Source organism: Myxine glutinosa, chromosome 5 (genome assembly GCF_964187855.1).
Source record: "Myxine glutinosa chromosome 5, kmMyxGlut1.1, whole genome shotgun sequence".
Classification (NCBI taxonomy): Eukaryota; Metazoa; Chordata; class Myxini; order Myxiniformes; family Myxinidae; genus Myxine; species Myxine glutinosa.
This window is the reverse complement of record NC_136265.1, coordinates 36,419,081-36,440,737: the sequence shown is the minus strand read 5'-3', so window position 1 is coordinate 36,440,737 and position 21,657 is coordinate 36,419,081. Positions and strand designations below refer to the sequence as shown.

At 41.7% G+C, this 21,657-nt stretch overlaps 1 protein-coding gene across 5 annotated transcripts in view; it reads left to right on the top strand.

The window, feature by feature from the left end:
- Positions 1–21,657, top strand: part of WDR91 (WD repeat domain 91) — a 60,646-nt gene that overhangs the window by 18,389 nt on the left and 20,600 nt on the right. For all 5 annotated transcript variants that reach the window (XM_078777878.1, XM_078777877.1, XM_078777879.1 and 2 more), the window contains 6 exons: positions 10,694–10,841; positions 11,014–11,079; positions 17,172–17,263; positions 18,260–18,328; positions 19,802–20,060; positions 21,324–21,418. In XM_078777878.1, coding sequence (XP_078634004.1) covers positions 10,694–10,841; positions 11,014–11,079; positions 17,172–17,263; positions 18,260–18,328; positions 19,802–20,060; positions 21,324–21,418 — 729 coding nt within the window. The remainder of the gene's footprint in view (positions 1–10,693; positions 10,842–11,013; positions 11,080–17,171; positions 17,264–18,259; positions 18,329–19,801; positions 20,061–21,323; positions 21,419–21,657) is intronic.

Here is a 21,657-nt window from a genome sequence, read left to right as displayed (position 1 = left end):
GATCTATGCAAGTGTATAGACTGCAAGAATTCAGTCCCTACTGAAAATGACATGGATGACATTGAAGAAGACTCTGATAATGCAGAAGATGAATAGGCAATTGATTTCATCGCTCACTCTTAAGCTCCTTGGAAGAACATTGTTAATAATAACACTGCTTGCATTTACATACTGTACCAATCACTGAAATGCTTGTGAGACAGAACACATTTCTTTTTCTGGTAACGATGTTAATAGAGATTGATCATTTGTTTTAGGGCAGTAAATAGCACTTCAAAGCTTCTGCATCTGCCAGAAAAGAGAAACAATCCATAAGGTCAAACATAGTACGTGACAACTTATAAGTAATCATTAGAACCAGTCTGCTGAGTCTAGTTTGCTGGGACACACATTTGTAATCCATAATTTAGTCTGCAAAGCAAGAATATCCAGTTGGTCATTTGCCCTGAATCAACATGTATATATACCCATGCATGTACAGTACACTGTTCATTCATGTGTCTAATGAACAGATCCTTTCCATGATGATGACATTGAAGTTTATTGTAAATATTTTGACTGTTTCCTCTATCATGCAAATGATAACATATCTAATTATGCACACCTACTGTATGTGCGTTAAATCTCATTATTGTGAAACTGTCTAGTTTTTCTGTCCATACTGTGGGTTCTCTGAATTTGCCACTGTGTTGAGATAGATTATTGAAGCACTTTTAGTAGGGGAGCTCCCAATAGAGTTCGTGACCATTTTCCCGTGATCAAGGTTTGAAGGTTGATTTTGAAAGATAAAAATATATATAAAAAAATAAGCTTGGGTATCTTTTTTAAATGCGGGCTAACTCGGCCAGAGGACAAAATCCAAGATGTCCACCAAAACCGCGAAATCGGGCATATTTCCGCCTACGTGAATGCTACATATACATATTGGGTGTCCATATGTGGGTTTTTCTGGGCCCAGATCTTGCATCTTACATCAGTCAAGTGATATTGTGACTTTAAATGATATTAAATGATTAATGTTGACCAAAATCCAAGATGGCCGCTGCAAAAAACCATGTATTGTATATGTTCATAATTGTGCATACCATAGATTCATCGCTGGCGTCTAAATACAGTTTTACATGACTAGTGTTTTCATTTATAACCTTACTGTTACTATGAATGACTTTTTGAGCAGGTAACGAGCCAAGATGGCTGCCTCTCGCCCGTTAGATAAGCAGTTATGGCTACTGTACATTGTATCTATTGCAACGTCTTTTATTTGACACAATGTTCAAGGTTTTCATTTGCAATCAGTAAGAAAGAATTTATCTTTCTCTATTTTGTTTTATTATATTTACAGTGACATGACATTACATTTACAAGCAGTGATACACATTGCACAAGTAGCATATACGGTAGGGTTGAAAATGACAATAGTTGTTATAACAGTTTGTTTGTGTTGGATAGATTGAAATTGTTATTCACTGTCCGAATCGTCCGTCTCGGACCCAGACTCGACTGGATCATCCATAGTTGGGCTGCTTTCCAAAGCCTGAGTTAGTTTTTCTGGGAGTGCTGGGTGAATGTACCTCAATGGAAGACACATGCCTTCCTCGAGATGCCAGCCATGAGATAAAGGAGACGGTGGCGCATCAGGTTTTTCGTAGTTGAGCAACACGTAGGTTTGATAGTTCACTCTCTTGACTTTCAAATCGTGGGATTCTTTGTCTGGTGGAAGCCGCAGTATTGATTTCCTTTTCATTTGTCGCCACTTCCTGGCCCGAGCATCACACAGAGTGGTACTTTGTTTGTCCTTGTATATGTACCGTATGGTGTACAGCGTCATATGATCAAGCACCTGCTGAGGGACCGGTAGGTGTTTCCCTACTTCACTGAGGAACGCTCTAGCTTCAGGTGAAGTGGATGATATGTCGAAGATGGTTTTCTTCCCATGTCCAAAGAATGCTGCTGTTGTGTCTGAGCCGCTGTGGACGTGAAGAGGAACTATGATATCTGCTATTTCCTTCGGGCAGAAAGCTGTACAATCTATGAACTGCTTTTTGTACTTCATTGCGAGCACCCCTTCAGTTCTATGAGCAACATACGATGCCAATACAAGCACGTCCGTATCTTCTGCGTCGATGATAACAGGTGTTTCTATTCCAGCTTTACGTATTTGTGAGTAGATGAAGAACATGCATGTGTCTGCTTCTAACTGTTCACACTGGAAGTCTGTAACAGGCAAACCTGTCGATAGATTGACACATGTGGGCCCAACGCAGTAGACAAATTCAGTGTTAGAATAGTTTCGGTACAACACGCTGAACTCGTTTCTGAGAAAGATCTGTAGGTGCTGCTTGTTTGTTGCATTGTGGAAGAAGTCTTGAAATCCTTTGGCAGATGGGAATTTGTCCGACTGCTTGAAAAATACATTCTTGGAGCCATCTGAAAATCCAGAAGTGCTTTTTCGAAGCTTGCGTTCGCTATCCTTGACGGTCAGGGAAACATCATATCTGTCATTGACAAACACAACTTGTGATGCATATTTATGTCTGCTCATAATGACGGCGAACACCTTCGATGCGTAGTCTCCCCAGGTGTAGGAAATTCCATCAGCCTTTTCCCTGTCTTCTACCGATGGCGTAGACAAACGCCATATAAATCCCATGTCCAGGATCGCCGTGTACTTGTCTGGTGTTGGTTCCAACGCATGTAGCTTGAATTTTTCTACCAACTTAGATTTTTGCACTTTTTTCATGGTGCCGTTGATATTGAATATTGGCAGACATTCATCTGTGACTCGGTACGACATTATCTCTGACAAGGTGAAATTTTCGGTGTCATTTTCAGCAAGTGAGACAACTGCTGCCATCGCTCTGTTCTCCATTGCGTCTGACTTCATGATGCGCTCGCCAGTCTTGACTGAAGGTGGGTTGCTGAAGTTCCGTCTCAAATTCCTGTGAATGGTTGCATGGAAAGGTTTGTTGCTGCTGAACATTCTGTCTTCACAGAATGCCTTCAAGCATTTCTCGCCATCGGTGTGGACCGATTCAAAATCTTGAATGAGGTCATCAGAAGCTACCATTCCAGACTGTAGTGATTTCAAGACCTTGTTTTCTTCATTGAAAGGGTCACAGCCGAATTCAGTGATGCAGTTGTTAATATCTTGTACAGCTTGTTCGTCTTCCTTCATGCGAGTGGGAGCATTTTCACTGTGATGTCGTTTTGTTTCTGATGTGCTGGCAAGATCATGCAGTGAGGATCGGACTCTATTAACATTGTTAGCATTTCGGGAATGTGACAGCAGCATCTTTTCGTTCTTCAAAATTTTGAGCCAGCCAGCTTTCATCTTTGAACCCTTGTTCATTGTCATCTCGATCCAGAGATCCAATGGCAAACATGAGTAAGGCTTTCCTGACATGGATTGAGCAAATAAGCCATCTCGCATGTATTGTGCTACATCCTCTGGGAGGGATTCCATTTCCAGCCAATACTCAACCAACCACCGTCCATATTTATCGTTGTCATAAATCTGGATCCATGGTAGCATTAAACGTAATGTCGACTTGAATTGTTCCCAGTTCTGGATTCTCAACGCATGCAGATTCATCATCAATATTTCAGTCATCTCCATAAATGTGATCCAGTACTTTGCCATTGAACCACCGGACTCCTCAATTCTATTGAACTCATCTGCCACCAATGAAATAACCTCTTGGTTGGCTTCCAGAAGTGCATAACATTCCTGCCGTTCTTCTGCTGTTGAGGAAGGATTCCGCAGGACAGTCAAGTGAGCTTCAAGTTCATCTGAGATGCTTCCCCCATTCTGTAGTGACTGTTGTATGATTCTTCTCAGCAGAGTTTCATACATCAATCGGAGACATCGTATGCTCCTCTTGTAGTGTTTGCCCCGTAATGCCTGGTCCACAGACCCTTCTGCAATAACATCTGCCGCAACGAGGATGTCAGACAAGCCAGACCCGTGAAAACGCTTATTCATGGCAGAAATGTAAGACATGTGAATATGAAATGGGCCCATAGAAGGCAACACGACACTGAATTTATCAGGGTGTTCGTATCTCATTTGCACTATCAAGGCATACACTGGTTGATCTCCTACCAAATGGATGAAGGGCATGTTCTTTTTGCCTGCTGCATCAACCATCTGGCACATTATTTCGTGCACTACAGATTTTCCAGGAGGATTTGGAAAAGTCAAGAAGTAATACGGCTTGCTTTTGACAACATGCAGCTGAACTGTTGACTGGAAACCTGCAAATCCCCCAACTGTTTGACTGCATGGTGCAGGTGGTGTATGAGTCTCATCTAGACGTGCCATGGCATGAATGAGTCCTCGCTGCCTCTGGACTTTAGTATCTGAAGGAGTAATGTCAACACCTGTTCGCATACTTGGAGCTCCACGCTGGACAGTCTTGTAAGGATGGACTTTATGCTGATCGATGCAAAGATGCTTCATTTCTTTAGACTTGGGAATTGTTAATTCTGGGGCCGATTCCTCTGGAGCATGAACCAAATCAAGTGGCTGGACAAACATAACATTTGTACGGTGTGAAGTGTTCGTGCCAGTTAGCGTGTCCTCAGAAAAGTCATCATTGTCCATTACTGCTGTCCCTGGCATACCCAGTGCAAGCTCCTCTGGACATGCTTTGTTCTGCTCAATATCGTACTTGGCCCAAGCATCATAGAGATGTAGCACGTCTTTGTAGCTGATCCCAATTGAGAATTTTTTCAATAACTCGACAAGTTCCCGGCTTCTGGTTAGTCCGTGTATCATAACAGACAACCTTGTTCCAAATGAAGTTCGTTTGCCTGTCATATATGAAGAGAGCAAGGCAGTCAAAGCGATAACTGCAGAGTCGTCATCCTCCATATCAAGGTCACGCTGAGGTTTTGAAGACTTTAGACGGGAAATGAGCTGTTTCAGTAGGCTGCTTGTTTCGTCCTCATTGAGTAAATCGTCAATGTGAGGTGGCCAGATCATTGGCGATACTTTTGCTGCTTCAGCTCTAATTCGTTGCGCTACAATTGAGACGAGTTGGTCATCAGTTGCACCTAGGCAATTTACAGCAGCTTCTATGTATGTTCCACCAGCTGACGTGTCAAAAACCATTGAGCTCTTGTTTTTTGTAACTCTTTCGTGGAAACCAATTTGGTCGCTGAATTCCGTTTGGAGCATAGATTTTATTGTGCTAGACTTCACAGTGTTCACAGTCATGCCAAAGTTCACCAGCATTTGCGTGTAGTCTTGTAGAAGGCTCTGTAGTGTTCGGAGTTCATGTCTTTCAAAAATTACAGTGCGCACATGTTTGAAAAACATTTGACGTACTTCTGCCAGTCGTACATTGTGCATGTGCAAATGTTGATCATTATAATCATGGACTTTGATGTATTTCGTCCAACATGACCGATGGTAGCGGATCTCTGTGGCAAATGGATCTGACGTGGAATCAATCAGTGTCAAAATGTGATCCCGCATATTCTCGTCGTCCAGATGGACTGTGTGACCTTTGAAGACATGCCATGCATCCATTTGTTGCATGATGTGCCACTTGTCCCGTCCAGGGTGTTTCAGGTCTTCTCCCTTCATACACCAAATACACAAATGTTTGTCTTGTATAATACCGGTTTGTGATCGTGATTGTCTCTGAGCGCAAGATGGTCCAGGTGCTTCGTCAGCTACATCATCGCTGCGAGAGATTTCTGTTTCAAAACATTTCTTTTGTCGCTTTAGTGCCTGCTCCAATTTATAGTTACTGGCCAGTTGAACTTTACACAGTTTGTGGAAATATATTCCAGCTGGTCCATTGTGCCATGGCACTGCATCAAAGACTTGACCATATTTGTCCAATCCTCTCCATCGTTCTGCTTGTTGTTGGAGATGCTGCCAGGCTTCTGGGCTTAAGCCACTCTTTTCCTCATCACAATGCTTATGACAGAGGATACACTCACTGGAGCTTGATAGTCCTGGAGGCTGGTCCTCATCTTCACTCTTTCTCTTCTTTCCTTGAATGGGTGGTGTCGCCATGGTATACTCTGCAATGAAAAATAAAACCTATTACTTACTGTACATACCGTACATCAGACAGCATGATATGAATGATGTTAATACTTAACTGAACTTAAATATTGAACAGGACAGATCTTTATCTCTTAAAGAAAGGGACTTAACTAATATTTTAACTATTATTAGTTGAATATACTTAACTGTAATGCCTTGATCCATTGTCCACCCTGGTACTCCCTGGAAATTAATACTAACAACTACCTGTGAACAAATACCTGTGAAACTTAATCAAACCATCTTGTAGATAAGGCAGCAATCTTGGTTCGTTACCTGCTCAAAAAGTCATTCATAGTAACAATAAGGTTATAAATGAAAACACTAGTCATGTAAAACTGTATTTAGACGCCAGCGATGAATCTATGGTATGCACAATTATGAACATATACAATACATGGTTTTTTGCAGCGGCCATCTTGGATTTTGGTCAACATTAATCATTTAATATCATTTTAAGTCACAATATCACTTGACTGATGTAAGATGCAAGATCTGGGCCCAGAAAAACCCACATATGGACACCCAATATGTATATGTAGCATTCACGTAGGCGGAAATATGCCCGATTTCGCGGTTTTGGCGGACATCTTGGATTTTGTCCTCTGGCCGAGTTAGCCCGCATTTAAAAAAAAGATACCCAAGCTTATTTTTTTATATATATTTTTATCTTTCAAAATCAACCTTCAAACCTTGATCACGGGAAAATGGTCACGAACTCTATTGGGAGCTCCCCTACTATTTCATTCTGTTTCTTGGAATAGTTTGAAGCCGTTTACAGTCAAAGTAATGATTTTTTTTTTCTTTACAGAATGCCCAAATATACAAGTTACCACCACATTCAAAGTTCCTATCCGATTGCTTATTGGCAATGATGTGTACATGTATGTATGCTGTAAAAAACAAACAGGTTGCCAATTAATGATAATGTATTAGATAGATTCCTTGAGGTATGCTGTATGTAGTACTGTTGTGTACCTCTAGACAGAAAGACTATTGCTAATAGGGTACAGATATTACTCACTGCTCTAAGCATTATTTAGTTGAAATGTATGAAGCTGCAGTTTAACCACTGAATGTACAGTGCGAGAAGCTATGTCACCAGAATACCCTCTGTGTACATACATAGTTTTACCAATTTGCCATAATTGTGTGACATGTATTTTGCCATAATTTGGGGCATGTATTCCTTTTATCATTACTATTATTGGGATGATTATAGATTAGAAGTTTGCCATCATCCTTTGCATGTCGTACAATCATGTTTTATTGTAGACATACTAAATTAAATGTGAGTTGAATAGATGAACACAAATGTAATTTTGCTTGTAAAGGTCATGTCAGACATGCAGGGGTAAAAAAAACATGTTCCTGTCATAAAGAATACAATACATAATGTGCAATTACTTGAATATTTTACTGGCCTGTGATACATCAGGGTATTACAAGAGGAAAGATTGCCTACAGACATGCATGGTGATCCTTTGATGCTCTTTATCAATTGCTAGATGCGTACATTTTGCTAGATAATGTAAAGGCCAGTGTACTTGTCAGAGCGCAAGATATATCAGAAAGCATTAATTTATGAACAGTAGAATGACAAACACTTTGTGAATATATGATCTTCATTTGGTCATATTTGTGGAAGATGTTATGTGGGGATGAGTATCATATCTCCACTATATAATGTACATCCCTGTAGTGATTTCACTATAAATCTCAATCTTATTTTCAACAACTACTACATAAAGTTTAATCAAGTGTCTCATTTCATAAGAAGTTGTTTTAATTTGTTCCGACAATTGTTACAACTCACCAAAATGCTTGCTAGTGATTGGCCAAGGGCATATTTATATTTGTTATTGATAAGTAATTCTGAAACAGGACAAAGATGGTTAGGTATGTGTAACAGCATCCATAATCCATGAAATTATGAAATATTCAATGTTTATCTTGTCAACTAAACATATCAATGTGTACATGCCATATGGTGCACAATTACCATATACATGTAATTTAATGATTGAACTGTGTTTGGTTATGAAATTTTGTTGTCTTAATTTCTATTCTTCTTTGACACAAAGAATAACATTGTTTTATCTGGAGATGTTTCAGAAAATAGAGTCCCTGGTGTTGGGCTAGCGGCTAGGGTGCCGGCTTAGGATCCTGGGTTCGAATCCCGGTCAATCGCTGAATTAACGCCAGGGGGGTTGACTCAGCCTGTCATCCTTCCGAGGTCGGCAAATTGAGTACCAGTTCACTGGTAATTCCCTGCTTGTCGTTAAAGGTGGCAAAAAGGGTTGGCGTCAGGAAGGGCATCCGGCCGTAAAACATTGCTTCAAAAAGGGGACCGAAAAACAACAACAACCACAGTTCCCGAAAAAGGCCAACCCCCGCTTGCGGGGAAAAATGGCCTCTAAAGGTGGTTTTTTTATATTTATCTGGAGATACATTCTAGTATTGGATGTGGTTTATGGTATGATGGACATTGCCTCCGAAACGTTTCAGTTTTGTTTTGATACATATTGGCACTTAAAAAGCTTTTAAAGCTTTTTGTCTCATCTTTGACAGTTCATCAATTTCAAATAAGATAGTAAAACAACAACAGAAATAAATGAAGAGGCTTGGTTTGCATGTGTCATGTTCACAAATAAAACATTTATTAATGAAAAAGAATGTGCATTTAAATTAATTAGCTGTTATTTCACAACAAATTGAATGAGACAAAGGGAAATGGAAAGTTTGTTCATTGTTGTAATGGAGTATGTTGCGAGAGGAAAGGAAATTAGAAATTCAGTGATTTTACAAGATGTGAAGAGTGGATTTGATGAAGTGGAATAGATGAATGGAATTGTTGATGAACCCGATGTCAGAGAAGAGAGAAAATTCATTTCAAGCAGAACATATAAAATGTAGCAGATAATAGACAAGAGAGAGGGGGGTGGGGGGGGGGGGGGGGGAGGGAGAAAAAAATGACCATGTCACAGAATATTCAAACTGGTTTTGACAAAAAATAAAGAAAGTAATTGAATATTAAATGAAATAATACATGGAGCATCTCTTGGATAGTTAGCAAGCTGTAATATACAAAATATGCTATGGATTGGTGTTGTATTTTGTTAGTGCCATTATTCTTTTTTTTTAAATCCGCTGGTGGTTCTAGACCAAAAAAAGCCACTAAATCATAGTTGTCAATGCATCCTTCAGATAGGATGTAAAACCAAACATGGTAAATTAATTTGCATAAAAAACACCCACATGTAACATTTCTTTGACGAGTAATAGCACATATATGCCATGGATGGGAGCTCTATTTGCCATTATTCATTCAAAGAATCCACCAGTGATTATAGAAAAGAAAATACAGTAAATCATAGTTATCCAAGCATCCTTTGGGTAGGATGTAAACTCAAATGTGTTCCTGGATCATAGAAAATAAATTGAGTCTTCAAGATTTCATACCAAATTCGTATATCACGTACTCGCGGAGAGGATTCCGTTGGAAGTCAGTCAGTAATAATCCTTATTATACAATCCCCCAACAGGACTCAAGAGGGCGACAAACAGAAGTTCTGAAATTTTAAATTACTATTACTAAATAATGTGCAAGTTTTATCCTTGACGACTTTGTGTGTTTATTCAATGTATTTTTCCTCATCTTTCTACAAAATTTCAAGTAGTTGCCAGATGGTGGTTGCAAAAGTCAAGAAATAGAGCTCTTTCTGCTCACTGCATTGCGGTCTATCAGGGGTGGTGGCGACTTTGGTCACAGGGGTCAAAATAGAAGATTTTTTAAAACTCGATTTGGTATTGGGTCATTCTTGGTGGAACTTTTTTCCATCTTTATCTCCGCCACTAAAGATGGACGGAGGTTAGGTTTTCACCCGTCTGTCTGTCTGTGCACCGAATATCTCAAAACATTGTGGACGGATTCAGACTAAATTTGGTGGAGAGGTTGCGTATGTGACAAGGATGAAATGATTAGATATTGGTGAACATACGGATATGGATGTGAGAATTTTTAAAAGTGATTCTTCAGCATTGACAGACAGGGCTAACACAATGTATAGCACGATATTTCAAAAAGTTGTGGACAGATTATGACAAAACTAGGTGGATGAGATGGTACAAGAATAAGCCGCTTAGATTTTGGTTCAGGTCCGGATCCAGATCCGGATCCAGATCTGACCTATCAATGGATATAAAATGTAAACTGTTCAGCCTGGCGGAGGTATGTGCTCCACCGAGTGCCGTTCTAGTTCAACTTTGCTTTAGCTGGGAAGCATGAGGATTTGCGACAGTGCGTCATTAACTTCGGTCCAGTTATTCTTTTTCTTTGTCTCCTTTTTCTTTTTCTTCCCACATTTGACATGTGATCTTGCTTAACAAAGGGATAATGCTTGAAAAGTCACTTCACCTCCATTTCTACTGAAGTAAAATATTCTTTTTAACCATCAGTTGATAAACCCATTGTTATCCTGTACACCGATGCACGCCTTCACCATCCATCAAAGAGACCAGAATGTCATTGGTGTTTAAAATGGTGAGCTTGTACACTACCTTTTGGGGAACATTATCTTTCTTAATTTATGAAGAGATTTCTTCTTCTTCTTTTACTCCCACATCTACCAGCAATGGAAATACTCTCGATCCACGTTCACTTTCCAATCGTACTCTGATCATGATGCCTACTTCACGTTTGAGCTCGGCTACTTGTCGCACTACGCAGCCATCAACGCAGCTCTCAAAGAGCACTCATTCTCCAGCAAAGACTGTGGAGGTATTTGTTATTATTTGTAATTTTGAGTGTTCTTCAGAATCCCTGTATTGTACACGACTGAAAGTAGAAAATATAGGAGTGTGGCGTGAGGTAGTTGTAATAATTTGGGACACCGTGCAGGTGGAATTGCTGCTTATAGAATTTCTCCTTTGTCATTCCAACCTGTATTTAGATGACATCAAAGCCTTCCAAGCTGGACTCCGCAAAAACAGTTCCAAATACTCGTCCATTGGCACAGGTAATAAGGAAAAGCCCGAACAAATGACACTCAAATTGCTCAATGCTTCATCTCTCACAATGATTTTCTTTGTTTGCAAGTGTGCATCTATAAACTCCCATGTGAGTAACTATACACTGATTTGTTGCAAAGCTATGACATATGCGTCAAAAAACAAGAATGACCGCAATGTGGTCACAACCTGCGACAGAAAATATATATGTTTCGCCTCCTTTTTCCATTTAACTCCCTCATCCTTGCTCTTGGAGGTATCATATGATTCATCATCTCTGAGGGTCTTCACAGTTTGGTTCAATATCAACTACGAGTCTTTTGGACAGCTGGGTCTGGTGTCAGGCAACTAGTGCACACACTCCGACCAGAAGCGGCAGGAAGGTTTATGTTATTATCTTCTGTGTGGCATATAGATTACAGTAGATCTTGGCTCGGGCCTCATGAATGTCAAAGGTGTATTCAGTTAGTAAGTTTCCACCCTGCCACTTTGAGCAAATAAACCCTTTGTTCATTAAAAACTTGTACGTGTTCATTCGAGGTACGGGACGTTGTCATTAAGCGAATACTTTAATCAACCCAAACAAAGCCAATGGAAATCTGCCGCAACAATGTGCGAGGCCCACCAGGAAACAAGATATATATAATTTTGTTTCTGCACTATGGTGCATGGAGTCGAGTGACAGATGTGGGTGTGGTCTGGAAGCTATCCGACCAATAGGTGCACATTTAAAAGATCGACCCCCACCAAGAACCCCAACAGCAACAACAATAACAACTATCGGGGACGCCTCTTCATGGTGGTTGTACCCCCCAACGCAAGTCAGGGGCCAAATCTTCCCCATTCTTTCCTGCTGCCTGGATTCGTCAGGGCAGCGTGGTCACGGACAGAGTGCCTATTGGTCCCCATTGACCGGCCCTTTCCCTCTTGTCTCTGTCTCTTCACTCTCTCTCTCTCTATCTCTCTCTATCTCTCTCTCTCTTGCTATCTCCCTCTCTCTCGCTCCCTCTCTAATTCTGTCGTGGCCCTGACGTCATGAAGGCAGGGTTACACCATCCTGGATATGTCGGATCTCTGGGTCGCTGATGCGAGATCGATCGGCTTTCTCCATGCTGCGGGCTTGTTCAAGAGAACTGTCTGGGGCTATGCAACAACAACATCAACAACAACAGCAATATGAATCTCTTGTAGACCTGCAACATGTCAAATGTAAAAATACATATTTGTCAAGGCCATGATCACCATCCTTCACAATTCATTAAAACCACCCTTCACAATTCAGAGTGGTGATTTGGAATGAGATGTTCGATGTTTGGGCGTCCACATACTTTTGGTCATGTAGTGGTATGTATGTATATATATATATATATATATATATATATATATATATATATATATATATATATAGTGTGTATACATATAGTGTGTATACATATAGTGTGTGTATATACAGTCACGTGAAAAAGTAAGTACACCCCATGTGAAGTTTTGACTTTTTCAACATATTCCAACATACAGCTATTTGATCTTCATTTCAACAATATTGATAGATAAAGGTGATATAATATAACAAATATCATGAAACATTTACATTTTGTAGTCCATTGTATAATTTAAATAAACATAAATGCAAATTTCGCATGTGGAAAGAGTAAGTACCCACCGACATTTATCACTACTTCAAATACCTAAAATTAGAATCAGGTGCACCAGCTCAGGTGCAAATGATTAGAACATCGTTAGGATCTTGGAGGAACCTGTCTTATTTAAACCTCAGACATTTCGTTTGGTTTGCTCTTTGTTGTTGAAGTGTGCGGCGTCACCATGCCGAGATCAAAAGAGCTCTCTGAGGCCTTCAGAAAGAAGGTTATAGATGCCTACGAGTCTGCGAAGGGATTTAAAAAGATCTCCAAACAATTTGAAATCGATCGTTCAACTGTCCGGAAGATCATCTACAAGTGGAGAAGATTCCAAACAACTGCCAACTTGTTTAGGCCAGGCTGCCCCAGCAAGTTCAGCCAGAGAGCAGACCGCAAGATGCTGAAAGAAGTCTCTAATAACCCCAGAATGTCATCACGGGACCTACAGGTAGCTCTTGCCACTGTTGATGTCAAAGTGCACGAGTCTACCATGAGAAAGAGGCTGCACAAATTTGATCTACATGGTAGGTGTGCCAGGAGGAAACCTTTGCTGCCCAGAAAGAACATCAGGGCAAGACTAAAGTTTGCCAATGAACACCTCGGCAAAGACCAGCACTTCTGGAGCAATGTGCTCTGGACAGATGAGTCAATGGTAGAGCTATTTGGCCACAGTACCAGAAGACATGTTTGACGAAAACCAAAGACAGCATTTGACCACAAGAACCTCATACCAACTGCAAAGCATGGTGGTGGAAATATTATGGTTTGGGGCAGCTTTGCTGCATCAGGGCCTGGGCAGTTCACCATCATAGAATCCACTATGAATTCTTAATTGTACCAGAGGGTGCTTGAGGATAATGTGAGGCCCTCTGTCAGAGAGTTGAAGCTCAACCGAGGGTGGACCTTGCAACATGACAATGACCCTAAACATACCAGTAAATCCACCACGGAATGGCTGAAAAGAAAGAAATGGAGGGTTCTGGAATGGCCAAGTCAAAGCCCGGATCTAAATCCCATCGAGATGTTGTGGGGGGATTTGAAACGAGCTGTGCATGCAAGAAACCCCTCAAACATCGCACAGCTGAAAGAATTCTGCATGGAGTGGGCAAAAATTTCTCCCAGTCGATGTCAGAGACTGTTAGACAGTTATAAGAAACGCCTACTTGAGGTTGTTTCTGCCAAAGGGGGCAATACCACCTATTAGAGCCAAGGGTGTACTTACTTTTTCCACAGAAGGAAATGGCATCTCTGTTAAATTTTGTTGAATAAATTATTACAAAGTCAATTTCTCATTGTTTTTTGTTCAATTAGGTCACCTTTATCTATAGATACTGTTTAAATGAAGATCAGATATTGATATGTCCAGTGGCCACATATGTTAAAAAGATTAAAAAACATTTCATGGGGTGTACTTACTTTTTCCACATGTGAATTTTGCATTTATGTTTATTTAAATTATACAATGGACTACAAAATGTAAATGTTTCATGATATTTGTTGTATTATATCACCGTTATCTATCAATATTGTTGAAATGAAGATCAAATAGCCGTATGTTGAAATATGTTGAAAAGTCAAAACTTTACATGGGGTGTACTTACTTTTTCACGTGACTGTATATATATATATATATATATATATACTGAACATCAAAATAAACTTATCACTCATTTTTTGAAATGTGCAGCTTTACAAACACGTTTCTTCAATTGTAATGGCTGATTATGTAACAGGAACTTCACTTCAATCACCTTAGTCTAGTAGGAAGACTAGGTCCCTCTGCACCCCCCGGAGATATACTTCTAATCAGTGTTTCTAGATTGGAAAAAATGTGTAGAAAATGACTAGCTATGGCCCCAAGCTGAAAAAATGTCCCACATACCATTTTTATGCAAATTACTGCTGCAAATTTTATGCAAAATTATGCAAATTTTATGCAAATTTTTGATGAGGAGTAGAGTTGAGGGGTCTTTGAGGGCTTCATCGAGGTGCTCTCGGTTGCAAGACTGGGTCATTCTGAGAAGCACAGCAGGGTCAGAGATCATGATGTTCTCCTCCTCAGTGAATCTCTCCATCAACAGCCTCTCCATTGCCTCACACACTGTTTTGAGGCAAAAGAGGGACTTTGCGTAGGCCTTTCCACTGAGAACACCTTTGAGAGATCCACTTGTTACTAGTTGTGCCTCAAAGAGAATCTCTGCATATCCAGAACCACGCATCTTGTGTCCAGTGAGCATCCCGATGTAGTTCATGGATGTGTGGAAGGGTCCAATCGTTACTACATGACTAGCAAATTCATTTGGCCAGCGCCAGATGATGGGAAGGGCTTTCATGCAGACACCCAGATCAAATGTATTCAGGACCCATCTCTGACCCACCTCAGCAGTTGCTGCCTCGGAACGCTTCAGTAGCTCACGAACAACTGCGTTGTCTGTGATCGGTTGGTGGATAGGCGTGCAGTAGTCGACTGTTGATTTGCTGGGTGGGGGAGAACCAGTTGCAGAGGTGAAACCCCCTAGCCCAGGCACAGGCTGCAGGCCATTGCCATGCCATGCAGGCACCAGGCACAGACCGATCACAGACAACGCAGTTGTTCGTGAGCTACTGAAGCGTTCCGAGGCAGCAACTGCTGAGGTGGGTCAGAGATGGGTCCTGAATACATTTGATCTGGGTGTCTGCATGAAAGCCCTTCCCATCATCTGGCGCTGGCCAAATGAATTTGCTAGTCATGTAGTAACGATTGGACCCTTCCACACATCCATGAACTACATCGGGATGCTCACTGGACACAAGATGCGTGGTTCTGGATATGCAGAGATTCTCTTTGAGGCACAACTAGTAACAAGTGGATCTCTCAAAGGTGTTCTCAGTGGAAAGGCCTACGCAAAGTCCCTCTTTTGCCTCAAAACAGTGTGTGAGGCAATGGAGAGGCTGTTGATGGAGAGATTCACTGAGGAGGAGAACATCATGATCTCTGACCCTGCTGTGCTTCTCAGAATGACCCAGTCTTGCAACCGAGAGCACCTCGATGAAGCCCTCAAAGACCCCTCAACTCTACTCCTCATCAAAAATTTGCATAAAATTTGCATAATTTTGCATAAAATTTGCAGCAGTAATTTGCATAAAAATGGTATGTGGGACATTTTTTCAGCTTGGGGCCATAGCTAGTCATTTTCTACACATTTTTTCCAATCTAGAAACACTGATTAGAAGTATATCTCCGGGGGGTGCAGGGGGACCTAGTCTTCCTACTAGACTACCTGGTTGATTGACAATGGCATGCTTGAGTGGTTCTGTGTTTGGATCTTTCCCTTTAAATAATGACCCTCATAATGAAATCCTTCAGTTCTCATGGTTAGACATTCATTTACTGCTGTCTATAGTCACTCTAGACTCGAGACTTCTGACAATGAAAACAACAAGAAAATTGAGATGCCACGCCTGACATCTGAACAAAGTTTAAGGGCAATTGGGATGCTTGAGGCTGGTGTAAGCCAGCGAACAATTGCCCAACGTCTTAGTCCAGATTTTGCCTCCATGCTGCTGATGGGCGTCAACGGGTATGACGCAGAGATGGGGAAAGGTATGCATCATGCTGTATTCGCCAGATCAATCGTTGGGGAGGACCCAGTGTGATGGTATGGCCCGGCATTTCCACCCGTTTCAGGACACCTCTGTTCGTCATCGAAGGCAATCTCACTCGTCAGCGTTATGTCAATGAAGTTTTGAGACCTCATCTGCTGCCATTACTCCAGGCTCATCCTGACATCGCAGTTTTCCAGCAGGACAACGCTTGACCCCATGCTGCTCGCCTGACCACCAACTTCCTCCAGGAACAGGGTGTTGAAGTGATGACTTGGATGCCTTATTCCCCTGACCTAAATCCCATTGAGCATTTATGTGATGAGCTTGGTCGACGTCTTGCATCTAGGAGATGAACAGCTGTAAATCGGCAAATGCTCATTCAAGGCTTGTTGGAGGAGTGGGACAGACTTCCCCAGGACCGCATCAGACGCCTGGTACAGAGCATGCGTCGGAGGTGTACAGCCTGCATCACATCTCAGGGAGGACACACACGATATTGAGGACTGCTGTCATTCTGTCCTTGACTGTTAGGAGTGTTTTGTCCATTCCTGTGTCATTTTGTTTTGACTGTATTCAGGTGCGTGCCTTTGTGTTGCAGTGCTGTGATGTTCATGCTTTTTGCTTTTTGTGATTGAGGCAACCTCTTGCTTATTGACCTGTGTTTAGTAAAGGTAGCTGAACTTACCTCTGTGTTCAAATATTTTTCATTTTTGCATGGACGATTTCAATGAGTATCCTTCTAAAGATTTGATAAGTTTATTTTGATGGCGAGTTTATACGTATACATATATTATCGTGACGTCGAAGAGTGCTGTTCTGATTGTCTACAAGTACGCTCTAATTGCGTTTTGCCATGATATTGTTTCTTCTTTGAGGTGGACAGCTCTTCCTTTGACACCTGTGCTGTGAGCAGCAGCAAGCAAACTCATCCCACTCAGAGTGACACTGGCATCTCTGCGAACCCATGGTATAGTGATTGTTTTATTCCTCTGGGTCAAGTGCGCTCGACATCCACACAAACATACTGTGAATATGTTTGGCAAGCAATTTAAGTCTGAAACTTTTCATCTTGGCTTGTTATACTTCCCTGATATTGATTTCATCTATTTATTATGGTGGTTGTTTGTTTCGCCAACCATTTTGTGCTTTTGGTATAGAAATAGTTTTGAGAACTTTACCTTCTTTTTGTGTCTGTGCTTGTATGTTTTATTGTTGAACTGTGTGCATATCACAAACAAGAAAATGGAAAAATGCAATCATTAAATGATATGTGGAGGATTGATTCATGATTTTAATTGATGTGAGGTGATAGAAGTCAGGAGCACACTACTGGAAGGATGTTCCAAACAGAGGCAGTGCAGGGGAAGAAGAAGGAAGAGGCTCGGTGATTGATACCGAGGGTGATGAGTAGATGATAGACTGGTGTTAAGAACAGAGTGACGAGGAAGAGGAACAGAAATGGGGAGTTAGTCGGGCATGATCCAGAATACCAATAACTGATGGAGGAGAGCCACCCCAGAAATGGGAGGTCTTCCTTTGTCTTTGGCAGTCCATCGATGTGAGGATGATGCCCACCAAGGTTGAGGCATGTCGATGGGTCATAAGGTGACTGAAGATGCCAATCCTAGAACCGAAGATTTTAGGGCAGTGAGAGCAGAATGTTCCGGGTGGAAAAGGGGTCCACAGTGCAGGGTTTTGTTCTCTCTCCTCACTTCTTTGTCATCTTTCCACTTTCGTGTTTACATTGTCCAGCACTAAAAGATTCATGGCTTGGTGGATGAGGTGGCATCGTTTTGGGTGATTCAGGGATAAATTCTCCCATATGTTGGTGCCAAGATGCACCGGTTTCAGAGACCTTTTTTTTTCTTTTTTTTTTTTTCTGGGCTGACTCGTATTGCTTAATTGAAACACCTAGTTTTATTTTCCATTTTGTTCCTATTGTCTATCTTTCCTCTTCTTACAGCCAAGGTCCTTTCATGCTGCTTTGGCAGGAGGAGTTCAAAGAGCATCGTTCGGGAGTGGTTAATGTGAGGTATGTCAATCACACTCAACTCTCTTTTGTGGTTGTTTAACTCTGTTTATTCGCCCCCATTGGACTTGGTCCGAAAAAGGGGCTGATGGATTTGGTCTCGATTTTGTTCATACTTGGAAAAAAGACAATACGTGACAGTATACATATGCACATCATTTTGTTTCGCGACGCGATCAAAGATGGCCGACGGGCAGCCATTTTAGTTGTAAAAAAACCCCAATGTTGAACAGGTCCTCCACCATTTCCTGGACATGCATTTGCCGATGTAGTTCCAACTTGGCACACAGATAAAGAATTATGGCTTACATATGCACATTATTTCTTTTCGAGAACAGATCTAAGATTGCCGACTGGCGGCCATTTTGTTACTTAAACGTGTCTCCAACAATTTCTCGGACATGCATGGTCCGCTTTTGTTTAAACTTGGCACAAGCAGAGTACATGATGGCATTCATGTGCACCTCACTTTATTTTGCAATCTGATCAAAGATGGCCGACTATTAGACTGGTGGCCATTTTAGTTGTAAAAAACCCGATATTGAACACATCCTCAACCATTCCTCGCACCTGAATTTACCGATCTTGTTAAAATTTGGCACACAATTAGTGAATGATGGGTTACATGTCCACGACATTTTTTTTTCGAGATCATATCCAAGATGGCCGACTGGCGGCCATTTTTTTACTTTCGGATATGCATGGACCGATTTTCTTCAAACTTGGCACAAAGACGATACACGAGTGTACATATTCAGAAGATATTGTTTTGTCATCCAACCAAAGATGACCGACTAACGGCTTTTAACGCCGTACAGCGAAATTGCTAAAACCACGGTGGGGTGGGGGCTATGACATTTTGTCTTTTTCTTCCTGTTAAATCCTCAAATGTGGGTTGAAAAAGGGTTAACGTCGGAAACATCAGTTTCTCCTTGCTTCCCACGGCTGTTCGCATACCTCAATGACCATTCTGTTGATCTCATGCATCATTACTTCATTGTGCGTTGTTTTCTGGTCATGTAACATTCGTTTTTTAATTATTTTGTTGCTATAAATTGATCGGTGTTTATGAAACCATTATTATGTTGAATATACCACCTTGGCTTATCCCTCAAGAAGGTGGGATTAAGTGGGCCGTTAAAGTTGTAATAGAGTAGGCTTATTCTTTTTTCATCGGCAGTACAAGGCCATGGGGGTTGGCATCATTGGCTGAGGGAGCGGATATGCTGCTGATGCAATGACCTCTGTAGGTTAGGGCACACATTTGTAAGTTGATCAGGGTGCTGGCGATAGCTCACATAGTCTCCGCGAAGGGCCCCGTGGGATCTTTATTGCCCACCAAATGATGCTGGCAGACGTGACGCCCAGTTAAACATCTATCTGAGGAATGACACAGACAGTGCAATGACACAGGCAACCTGTGGTAGTTTTTATTTTAACTCTTGTTTTCCTTCTTTACTCCCTGTTCCTCCTAAGGTTTGATGCTTCTGGTCGCCATGTTGCTAGTCTGGATGCTGATGGCATCGTTAAAGTGTGGGCCGCTGTTGCATCTCGTGGCGAGGCGAAAGCTGAGAGCGGTGAGAGTGCAGAGCGAGGGCGTGCTGAGGGGATGATCTCACGAGAAAGAGATTTGGGGAATGGTGGAAGCGGTGGAGAACCTGGTAAAACGATCGCTACCATCATGGCAAAATCTCCGATCCTCTCTCTTGCGTGGTCACACAGGCCAGATCGACTGGTGAGGAGGAACAATGTGAGGTTCACTGTTGAATGTTTGTTGGATGGATAGTGCAGTGTCTGGTGCACTGCTATGGCATCCTGGATGTCGTGGGTTTGAGGACTATTTTAACTGTAACAAACGCTCTTGGTCAAACTAGGCCCAGTTAAATTGTCCAATTTGTCCAGTCACTGTCAGATTGTTGTAAAATCTCAATTGTTATTGCATCCTGCTCTTGGCAAAGGGAAAACGTTTAATCTCTAGCTGACTATCTACCGACCAAGACTCGGGTGAAATCAGCTGTGCTATTCAAAGTGCATTGTATTAAAAGTATTATTTGAATATTAATAATAATAAGAGGGTGTGTTGGTGTATTGGTGCATCTTTAACTCATAATACCACTACCACTTTCATAGATCCAAATATGGCCACCTTCTTTGTGGGGTCGACTCGGGGAAATTTTTTGGCCCAAATCTTTCAGCAGCTGACTCGTCAGACCTGCCTTGACTCCCCCTTGTTCCTGTAGGGTACATACGGTCCACCATCAACACTCCCAAAATTTGAAATTTGATTTCTGGTGAAACCCCCAAAATCCAGTATCGCTGCTCGCCTCCACTCGTATGTTCCTCTTTTTGTACACCTGTGGAACCAACTTCAACATCCTTTTCATTCTCATCCTTCCCTCCAGATCTTCAAGACAGCTGTTCACCACCATCTCAGATCATCCCCAATCCAAAACCAAGATCTTTCTACCCTCATTAGCCCCACCCAATCCCTCCTCCTTCCAAATGTCCAGGTTTTCTTACCTGACAGTTTTCCTCTGTGTATCCACATGTCCACCCTATGCGTCCTTTCCTGCCCTCTGCTCCCCCATTCCTCCACGCGCACATTGTTTGTCCAAGTCTCCCTCTATTTTGTCCTTCAACTACGCTGTTGATGCCTCTCCCAACCGACCACTCTAATGTTCCTTTCGTCCAGTTGCATCCTGATTCATTCATTGTTCTAGTTCTTCCACCTTGGCACTGTTTGGAAAAAGAAAAGAAAAACGAGAAACAAACAAGCAGTTAATGTGGAACTGGAAGGTATCTCGTGGAGGTGGTTGAACTGCCTCATAATTTCTTGAGATTGTCCATAAGCAAAGGTGGACGTAGGAGGAGGACGAGGAGGGGGGGATGAACTGCATTGATATAATCATCACATTATGTTATGTCAGGCACATCGTGAGTGTCTCCACAGACGCATACCTATGTTGCCCAACCATGATTGGTGCTTTCTGCTTTGCAGTTGGTCCTTGGTTCAGCGGTTGCTGGAGTTCGCATCTACGACATCGCTGTTAAAAGAACTGTCGGAGAGGTTTCTCTTGACATGGCTTTCCCAAGGTGCACCTTAGTGTAATGTCACTGCGTCTGTCTGTCAGTCCATCTGTCCGTCATGCTATCTTCTTGCTGGTTCTGCAGAAATTCAACCAAATTTGGTTGTTGTGCTCACCACATGGCAAGAAGGTGCAAGAGCAATATCATTTTTTGCCCTGCCCCCCCCCCCCCCCGGGGTCAAAGGGGTCAAAAGGCAATTACAGGCACAAAAAAATTAAATTGCACGCACATTTAATAACATGTTT